An 11,072-nucleotide genomic window follows, 5' to 3' on the forward strand; every position below is an offset into this window, starting at 1 on the left:
TTTTAGATTCGATTTTAAGATCTTTTCTAAATCTACTCAATGCATAAACATTCCAAAATGTACTCATATGACTAGTATGATAAAATAGAGTAATTTAATTAAATTTAATTCACCCTCTTTATTGTTTTATTATATTCCATCAGGTTTTATTTTGTTGATTTATTATCATATTGCTTCATAATATACATGATCCCATAGGAATGATGCCCATAGGTTTACAGTGATCTGATTTGTCACTAGTTGCTTTGTAGGGTTCAATTCCTTTCCATTTGAGATGTTTCACAATAACATTCAACTGTCTGATAATAAAACAAAGAACCTCTTCCATAGTTTAAATGCATTTTATTTTTGATTTAATCTTTGTTGGTGTATCATTGACCTCCAGCTGTTTCACCAACATGTTTCATGTTTTCAAAGCATTTTATTCATTTCATTACATTTCATATGCATTTTTCCTCCCTTGCCACTTTCCAGTTCCTCATACGAATTCAAGGCAGCCACACATTTAAGCTTCAGCTTCTGCAGCAGGCAGAGATCCCTCTGTTATATTCAAAGGCAAACCGTGTATATAATCTTTAAGATAAATGAAAAATGTTAGTAAAAAGAGAGCAGACGTTATTTGGCATAAAACCATATAAATGCATTCAAGTCATACAGCAGCACAAGACCTCATGATTGTAGCAACACTTAGTATTTGTATACATTTTGCATAGGAATCCGGAGTGATTACATTTCATTTTGCCACTAATCAGGCACTCTGTTCATACAGTAGCTGGTTATAAATGCACATTTAGTCAATACTGCTGTTATTTTGTCAATAAGAAAATGTCGGTGTCATGCACTGGTAACACTGGGAGGAGATGGCTTCGACATTTCTGTTGTTCAAAAACAAATCACCTCACTTAAAGAGTACAAAGCGTTTTAGGGGTAACAGTCTTGCTTGCAGTGGTCGAGCCAAACACATTTCACACGGCACAGAAATCTGTACTTTGTTCAGTTTGTTTCTGAGTGGGCCAGAGCCTTGGCCCGTATATATTCATGCTGTTAACATTGCAAGGGTTGGCATTTCTGTCAGTTTTTGTTAGCTGTTTGAGAGTTGATTATTAATTGATAGAAATGCATATGAGTCCTAGAAACTTGCCAATTTTTTTTACTGTCCCAAACAAGATATATCTGGCGGCTGCATAAGGAGCATAATACAGTGTTTGAGACTCTTGGAAACTTTGTGGCATAAACACGGTCTCGACCAACTCAAAATGTCCTTAGTTGTGGTTTTCGTGAGGCACTATAGGCTCAAATCGACAGTAATATGCTCAAAAACCATGGATTTGCCCTTGAAGCTGGAGGAGAAGATGAAATTCCTGCGGTCTGTGGTGACAACTGTAAAGGACCGAGGCGATTGCACGTAAATGTCCTTGAACTTGTGAAAGGTTTTGGTCTCCGCGTCCCAGAGGTAGATCTGTGTAAAGGAGTAGTCGCTGCCGAGGGCGAGGTAGTGTCTGTCCCTGAAGGAGAACGGCTGGAGGACCATCGCTCCTCGAGACGGCAGAGCCTGCACCTCCGTGAACAGCTTGTTGGCCCACTTGAGGATTTTGGAGTCCCCGATGTAGCAGGTCGTGGCCAGGTACAACTCTCCGTCCTCCCGAAACGCTTTGACCGCCACCACGTCCTCGACATTCTGAATCTCACCATGGAGAATGAACTTCAGGGAGCTTTTGTTCCACAGGTAGATGACAGGGGACTGAGATCGACTGGCTAAGATGAGGTAGGACTTCCCGTCCACTTGAACAAACTCAGCGTCCGTATCGCGAAACCACTCGTGGAGAAACTGGTAGGAGTTAAAACCAGTTTCATTGCGGTCTGGCTGGTCGATCCACTTGTACAGAGTGGACAGTCCAGCCTTGGAGCTGTCCACAATCACAAAATACCAATCACCGTCCATTTGGAAGACCTCGATGTCATTAGGCTTGGAGATGTTGACGACCTCAATAGTTTGAAACTTGGTGAACTTGTTTTGTTGATCGTCAAACTTATAAACGTGGGATCCACCAAAGAGCTGGGTGACAATTATCAGGACGTGGTTGTCGATCAGGACCGACTTACATCCCACAACCGACTTCCCTGCGAGAAAAGAGAAAAATCACATTACTATTGACTACTGACAAGAAAAGAGAAAAGCTTAATCGACTATGCCTATGTTGGTTTTGGTCTTTTGACGAGATGTGCTGACATTAGAAAAATACAAAACAGCGATTTAGAGTGTGTTTGGTCAAACCTGTGATATTGTCAAATTTTCTGAAGTTCATTTCGATGTGATCCCACTCCATGACCACGCAGCTGTTGGTGTTGGGAGCAGCCATCGCCACATAGATGTCCTCTTTAAAGGAGAAGATGTCTGCTGACATGGACTGAATGGGAATGGACTGATGACGCACAAAGTCTGTGAGACGCAGACACAAACAGCAGCTGTCAGTTGGTCCACTAACTGGGGGAAACAATCAGGAACTAACTACTTAATTTACATTTATAAGCTGAACAGTCGGAGCAGTCATCTACCGAATGACTGAAAATTGGTTTTAATACTTTGAATTTAATTCATTGGACCTTCTAATATCATTCATAAGTAATTGACTCGTGTCTGTTTACATGAGTGAAGAAAATCATTTTGGGTTAATAATAATTGTATTTATACTATATTTAACAGATTTATATAGGAATGAACTGACGTTCTGTTCTTTCTCTGTTAATAATCAGATGAGACTGTAATACTGTCGTCTGCTTGAGTGCTGAATGGTGCATGTTAGCATCCTGTTTATTTATTCAACACTTTTATTGATTCTTTCTCTCTTCCGCGTTGCACTCGTCATTTTTACCTGTGGACATGCACTCGCCCGGTGGAATAGGAAGGTCTCGGAGCCGCTTGCCCTTCATCTCACTGGACCCTGCGCAGAAGACATCCGACACTGTGGCGTTTGTGTTTTTCAGCCACGTCATCAACCATTTGTTCTCACAGCTGCACTGGAAAGAGTTGCCTCGTAGATCCCTGAGACACGGCAGAGAGGGAATCGGCATTTACAGAACCAGTTTGGTTTACTGGAGGAAACAGTAAAACATGAAACATTTGTTTTTATATTGATGAGAGGGAAAGATTGAGAAGGTACGAAGCTTGAGAAGTCACAAAGCCTCAGGCCAGTTCAGTGAGATCTGCCTATCTATCCATCCATCCAAAAATGTACACCTATTGCATTAATTCAAATGACAATGTTGCATTCTACAGGATAAAACCTTCCCTACACACACACAAACACACACACACACACACACACACACACACACACACACACACACACTGCTGACTGTACAACTGCTTACTCACAGTTCCAGCAACGAATCCAAGTCAAAAAAAAGATCTCTTGGCAGAAAGCTCATCTTGTTGTTGGCGAGGGAGCTGAGAGACGCAGGAAACACAAGAGGAGAAACACACTTCTGCTGTCAGTGCTCTGTGATATCATCTGTTCACAGGGAGTTCAACGCATCAATCATTTCAGGGAATGATAGTTGACTTACAGATGAGTCAAATCTCGTAGACCACGTAGGGCATTTTTGGTGATTGTTTCAATCTTGTTGCCTTCAATGAATCTGCTCAATGAACAAGAAAACTGAAGTTTAGTATCGTGGACCAGCAAGGAGAAAATGAGTAAACGCATCATGTCATGTTTATGTGTGGATAAGACAGCAGTGCTTTCAATGTGATGTCGTCTTTTTCCATTTGTCGTTCTCTCATCAAGTTTTATGTTACTGCTTCCTGCAACTTCACTGCTTTTATGTGATCACGTTTTCATGTCACATAATCTTATGTTTACATATGTAATTTGAACACTTGTTTGTTTTCCACCACTTCTACGTTCTCACTTTTCTGTCAAAGCACTTTGTAAACTCGTTTTTTAAAGCAGCTACATAAATAAAGATTATCATTATTATTATTATAGATATCAGAACATTTATTTTTGTATGTCCATGAGTAGGCCTGGGCTAATATGTGGCAAGTGTTTGGTCATAGTTGCCTACGACTGGGACGTTACTTGGATACTGGGAGTACATGTGATCTGCAGATGTATTAACAAGATGATGGAAAAGATAACAGTTCTTTAACTCTTGTAATAATGCAATAAATGCATGTCATTTTGCATGTTTCAATAAAAAAAGCAGTATTGAATAATACTCACAAATATTCAAGATGTGGGAGACCAGAGAAAGCATCATCTTTAATGGTGGTCAAAGAATTTGCATTTAAAAGCCTGTAAATAAAACAAAGAACCTTGTGACTCAACAGATATATACGTATTATTGATAAACTATTTTTACTAATCCAGTTAATCACTGTCAACCAACGAACCGATGGAGGTTTCACGTTTCACAAAGTGCACTTACAGCAGCTGAAGAGAAGGCATGAGAGCGAACATGCCCTCTGTGATTTCAGGGATGGATCCATTCACCATGCTCCTGTTGGGACGAGACACAAACACTAATCAAAGTCCAACTCTGACTGAACGGGACATCTCACCTCATCACTCTGTAGCAGAGCCACTGAGAGCCCACTCTGCAGCACAGCAGCAGCAGAACCCTTCCCCTTGAAAGCACCATTGACTGTGCCCTGCTACAATAAAGAAAAGAATGACACTCAGACTGAAGAAGCACTGTGTTGTTGAAACTCACAGCGAGTTGATGTCGCTGGGTATGGTCCTGGGCATGTGAGCCGGACCCACGCAGATGATGGTCTCCTTGGAGCAGGCGCATCCTGAAGGACATTTGAAATTCCTCTTGGATTCAGCCGCCCCACTGATGCAGAGAAGTGTGAGGAGCACCAGGAGCCTCTGCCCGGCGGATGTCATGTCGCGTCTGGAGCGTGAAGAGCAGTGAGACAGGAGCGACGGCAGCAGCTTATCTGATCTGCCTGGACGACATCAGTATGCAGCAGTGTGGAGGAAACTCCTGACACAGGCTGACACAGGCTGCAGCACCGAGGGCTGCCTCCTGCACTGCACACTGATCGCAACGGTAGACGTTATTATGGAGGACACACACAGAGACACACACAAATAACAAACCACAACACCTAACAAGAATTGTACACTTATAACTGGTATCATAGGGTATGATACGTTAACATTATCACTGAATTATGGGCTGATTCATATTCAGCTACAACCCCCATGTGCAGGATTTGGTGATTCACAAGTTGAACCTTTAAAGATATTTGATATGTTTTCTACAAATGTGTCAGCTCCATTATCCAGCACTGATCAAATGGGGTTGGGCTACGCACTGAAAACATTGTGTTCGCTGATCCATCATACAATGGTGCAGTGGTCTACGTGTGCAGTTACTTGGGTTTACCACTAGAGAGCAGCTGCTGATTACCAAAACCCCAAGTGTTTCCGTCAACAAATAACAGGTTAGTACAGGGACGGTCAATACGGTCAAATTATGAAATCAAGATAAAAAGATAATAATTCTATATCGATAAGCATCAGAGTAGATGTCACATCATTATTCCTTTGAGTTTAAAGACTGATTTTGTGAAGGCTGTGCTTTTAAACTCTTCTTTCTGAGCAGAAAACGACAAACACTTGATAAACAACAAAACATTGTACAACTCTGATGCTGATCAATTGTGTCTTAAGCTTATCACTGTGCTCTCACTGTACATAGAATATCATCTTCCAAATTTGATTATACAACCTTTTAAATTATCTAATGTTCTGTAAATCCAAATGTGTCTGAACAGCAATGTTCCATGTAACAATACAGAGTCACATGGTGTCCAAAGCAGAGCGGGGAGACACTCCCCTTGTGTGTGTGTCCTGATCCCCGATGCTCTGATCTGTGTTTCGGTGGCCGCTCCGGTTCCTTGAAAATCTGTTGGCCTTCTGCATATTTATAAATCAAGATGGCCGCAGCTCTGATCAGCAGTGATGTAACCATGACCCCCAGGTGGTGTGAGGTGTCTGGACTTCACAACATCCACAGGCTGCGTCCACACTAGTGTGTTTCACTATGAAACAGTTTTAAAACAAAAGCAATCCCCGTCCAGACTAGTGTTTGAGCTCTGTATCAGAAACAAGCTCCGTATCAAGTAGCCATTCACGTACACTGGTTATGTGTGTGCCAGTGAACACATGGAGCAGTTTCTATTTACAGTTGGTTGCCTGGTTGCAGTAAATACTACTTAAGAGACACAGAAGGGATTTCTTTTATTGGACCAGCGACGATGTGGAACTGGTACTTAGACTAAGTCTTACTAATGAAGTGCATGTCCTGAGTGATAAGCTGCAATCAGGAAGAAAATGTGTGTGTGTTTAGAAAAGTCTCAGTTTCTGCCTGTCCAGACTAAAACTCCTGTAGTTTTCAAACTAAGACAAAGTCTGCAGCGTTTTCAAAAGTTTTTGTTTTAGGGCCAGGAAAACTTTGGAGTGGTGTGGACGCCAGACATTAACATAGGAAAGATGATGTATTTTAAAACACTCTGCATGTTTTAACTAGACTTTTACTAAAAATAATATGAAAGATGTGCAGCATATTGTATTTTATAATGTATAACAAAATCATAATGTCATTAAGAACAATCGCTAAAATTGTGTGTTTATGAACATGGGTGTTTTTTATTTAAATTTTAATAAAATTGTTGAGGATGTACATTAGCCTCAATTTAATCTTTGTACAAAATAACTCATACAAAGTCTGACCAATTGGCCTGTTTCTTCAAAATTTATCAAATTTTGTTACTCAATTTAGAATAGCTGGTGTATCACAGTTCTGTCATATGGCTAATAAATTAATTTCACTACTAAATTTTCTCTGTTTTCAAAGTGAAACACAATATAACATTTGGTCGAACGAAGTATTCTCTCAACAATAGTGTTGTAAGTTGTCGCAGCCGAACCCTAACAAGGTGCTGACCTTTGCTGGACGACCAGTGGTCAGTGAGCATGAGTGAAACCAAATACCCCGAAGGGAGCAACCGTACATGTCTGCCATTGCTGGCATAATTCTTGACAGCTCCACATGGAGCATTGCTGTTTTTAGGTTAGAGTAAACCCCCGAAACACTTGAGACACGTGCACGCTGAAACCAGATGACGCCACAGCAAACATCTCCTCGCCATTTCCTTCTAGACAATGATGAAGATGTGTTTAACGATCTGGAAACAGAAATGTACAAATTTTTCAAGTATTTGACCCTTGACACAGTTGGTGTCATATTAATGCATTTTGCTCCGGTCTGGGATGTCTGTGCAACTACATGAAAACAATGAGAATTGAGCTGTGAATCTTTTGTTAAGTCAAAAATCTTTTAACAGCGTTACTTCAAAAAAGCTTGTGCAAAAAATAATCTCTGGAAAAATGGAAAAATAGAAACCAGAGCAATGAAAGACATTAGTAGTTTCTTAAGTTGTTGTTCTCAATTGTCAGATAAGTTGGTAACAACTTTAGTGTTTAATTTAATCGGCCATATACAGTTAGGTCCATAAATATTTGGACATTGACACAATTTTCATCATTTTGGCTCTGTACACCACCACAATGGATTTTGAATGAAACAATCAAGATGTACTTTAAGTGCAGACTTTCGGCTTTAATTTGATGGTATTTACATCCAAATCAGGTGAACGGTGTAGGAATTACAACACATTTTTTATGTGGCACCCCCCTTTTTAAGGGAAATTTTTCATTTCAAATCCACTGTGGTGGTGTACAGAGCCAAAATGATGAAAATTGTGTCAATGTCCAAATATTTATGGACCTAACTGTATAGATATTTGCTGACATCACACTATCATGTGGTTGATAGAAGATTTATTGATATCAATGCTGCTATTAACAAATATATGTCTACGTGGGAGGAGTCAAAACTGCTGTACATTAAAAAGAAAGTCTCCTTATCTCTGCCAACAAATACTGTCATGTATATCATGTATCAATGTTTATATAGGCTACTTTTATACGCTGATTTACCAATGTTGTGTCAAAAGGCTCCAGATATATCAAGAAATTAATTTGAATAGATTCTGTCAATATGGCATCTTCTCCTCATAGAGTTATACCTGTAAAACAACTCAAAGTGTGGAGTAGTGTTACTGAGCACAACTCTGCTGTAACTGAAACCATCTCCTTATAAAGTCAAATAAGCCGTCAGACTACAGGTAAGTTTAGAAGGTTGGCACCGTGTTGCTCTTATATCCAATAAATACAGTTACACTCCAGCTACTGCACAAATATCTCAGTAAACCACACGTCAGATGTATCTGCTAAAACTTTACTGCCATCTGATGGTGGTATTGAGGCTGCTGGTTAACTTTGAACTCTGAAGTAAATAATACAACTTTTAAATCAGGCATCATATATAATTATTCTTTAATAAGTAATTGATAGGTAATCAATGAAATGTGAGTTGTAAAACATTTGTGAAAAATCCTTCATAATTGTTAATTATGTCGTTATAAATGTTTGTAACATGTTTAGCACTCAAATATTTTTATTTTAGCTGACAGAAAAGCATTGGGACAGTGGTAATATCATCAATATCATTAAGAGACATGTTTATGATGATAAGACAATGAGTCAGCAGTTGTAAATTAGTATGAAGTTATACAATTAAGGTATATTATTTAGTTATAAGTCAATGGTTTTTTGATCCAAAGGCTCTGCAGCTTGTTCACAACTGGTCAAATGAAAATATCATAGGTCTAAAAAGCATTAATTAAACATTAATGAAAACAGTTTGTTGTATCTTACAAATCCTTTACAACGACTGTGTTATTTGAAAGTGGTAAATTCATGAAGGACTTGACAATCTGGTTGAGACCATCTATTCATAGACCTTTGATTATGTTTATTCCAGCTGTTGTAGTCAGAGGAAAGGTCATATTGTGCAGAAACTTTATGATGTCTGAGTGGCCTGGATAAAAAAAACTAACTTGACACAAATTTTGCTTTCCAGTTTGATAAATGCATTTTAGGCTTCATGAAATAAATGACTCGTCTCTTCACATGTGTGATATTTAGAAATCCAGCAGGGACTCAGTAACATACAGTGATCGTGAATCGTCCCTAAGTGAATTGTCATTATCCAGGGTGTCGGGTGACGCTCTAAATTCCTCACATCCAGTAAACCAGCTCACATCTGACACTTTCAAATCCGGAGATGACCTGTTACCCTTCAAACCCAGGAGTCGGGGGGTGGTGGGCTGTGGGTTGAGGGGGCAACCTGGAGAAGTTCAGCGTCTGGCTGCTGGTGACTGCTTCACAGCAGGTGCTCCAGCTCTCAGACATCTCCAGTTCCCTCTCAGAAGCTGCAGAAGAGTTCAGAGGTCGGGATCAGAAACTCTGCTGGACGGTGCGGCCGCGCAAGAAACAAACAGAGGAATCTGACGTGTCGAGAAGTCTGTGTTCAACATTACTTGTGTAATTTATACCTCAGGGAACGATCCTATATTTCAAATAACATTTAAATGTTCCTTCTTATTGTAAGGTGGTACCTCACTTGATGGTTTCAGCCTATTCTCTTTAAGTAGCTCTAACCCTTGGCATATTTGGACCAGCGATTCAATTTATGACTTTAACATAGAGTATGTTATCAGAGGATTGGACACAAAAACCACACGAGACTCATCAGATGATTTGATCACATCAGTGTGATGTAAACTCAAAGTTTAATTTAATGTTTATCTGTATTAGCCTGGTCATCTAAGTCGTCACCATATTCATTTTGAAATGTATTAACTCTGTGGCCATTTAACTAATGGTGTTCATGACTGAGGTCATTTTTTTGTTTTTGTTTAATTAAAATAAATAAATACATACATTTTGTGCCATTTCAATACATTTACTGTCATTCCTACATTTATTTGGGTTAAAATTACTAGTAAATCTACAAGTTCATATTCTGTATATTCATTTATATACTTTGTATGTATTATTCTGTCATTGTAATTATTACTTTTTTATTTTTACATAAATGTAATTTTGAATGTATAGTGGCCTATTTAAGAGTTTATTAAAACGGAGTTAATGTTAACTCTGAATGTCTGTGGCTGTCAAACCCACACTTGTTAACGCAGGAAGATGTTCCGTGTTACTGCTCGGCACGTCCTCAACTTTACACCAACTTATTTTTAGAGCAGGTATCAATTCTCAGTGATCACTGATCTGTATCAACAAGTGAAGTGTGAGGCAGAGGGAGCAGCTTGAAAACACAGGGTTATGTTTGTCGCCTTTTATTCCTGATGGGGTTCTTTTGTTTTCAATCCCCTTATGTGGTGCGTGTTTGTCTCCTTCTCCTCTATGTCTTTGTGAGGACCATTTTAAGGAGAAACATTAAAGAGTGAGGAGAATTTGTGAAAGTTAGGTCATTTTGTCTTAATTTTTCTTTTTCAAAAGGCCGTTTTGATGGTAAAGACTTGCTCTGAGGGTCAGGGTTAGGTCGGACGATACCTGCTCCCGCCGATTCCCACCTGCTGCTCCTCTGGATCCTTCTGCAGAGTCTCCACCACATTGTTCAACCATCACTAATGGTCCTGCCAGTTCTGCAGGATTTCAACCTAACTAACAGTAAAAGCTCGACTGGTTCCAGAGTCTGCACGTCAGCCACCGAAGAATAAAACTGGGTGTCAGAGGAGAAAATGGAGATCTCATGGTGTTGATGAATGGTGCTCATGATTTAACACCTGCTGTTTTAATGTGGCCACTGTAAGAAACTGATCTCAGCGTGCTTGTGTGAGTGGTGTCCCCATTTTAAATAGCTGCCTAATTTTATCAGCTTTGAGGAGGCCAGTACACCCCGTGTGTGTTTGTGTGTTTTTGTGCATGTGTGTGTGTGTGTGTGTGTGTGTGAGTCATGGTTTTGCAGAGAAAGATTAAAAACTTTATCAGGCCAATTTGAGGAAATAAATACCCATGTTTTCCCTGTATTCTCAGCAGCACTGTCACTACAAAGGTATTTATAAAGTAATCTTATATTCATGAAAGTAATTTTGACATTTCATCACTTTTCAAAAGATTTTAAAAGAGAAA

The 11,072-nt window shown here is 39.5% G+C and overlaps 1 protein-coding gene across 1 annotated transcript; it reads right to left on the bottom strand.

Annotated features, from left to right (window-relative positions):
* Positions 1-1,285: 1,285 nt before the first annotated feature.
* Positions 1,286-4,892, bottom strand: LOC128434060 (leucine-rich repeat LGI family member 2). The gene is made up of 8 exons (XM_053417833.1): positions 4,717-4,892; positions 4,432-4,503; positions 4,227-4,298; positions 3,568-3,639; positions 3,377-3,448; positions 2,874-3,043; positions 2,276-2,440; positions 1,286-2,121 (listed from the first exon to the last, which is right to left on the bottom strand). Exons 1-8 carry the CDS (start codon positions 4,890-4,892, stop codon positions 1,286-1,288), a joined length of 1,635 nt encoding a protein of 544 aa, XP_053273808.1.
* Between the last annotated feature and the right edge of the window lie 6,180 nt (positions 4,893-11,072).

Source organism: Pleuronectes platessa, chromosome 3 (assembly GCF_947347685.1).
Source record: "Pleuronectes platessa chromosome 3, fPlePla1.1, whole genome shotgun sequence".
NCBI lineage: Eukaryota > Metazoa > Chordata > Actinopteri > Pleuronectiformes > Pleuronectidae > Pleuronectes > Pleuronectes platessa.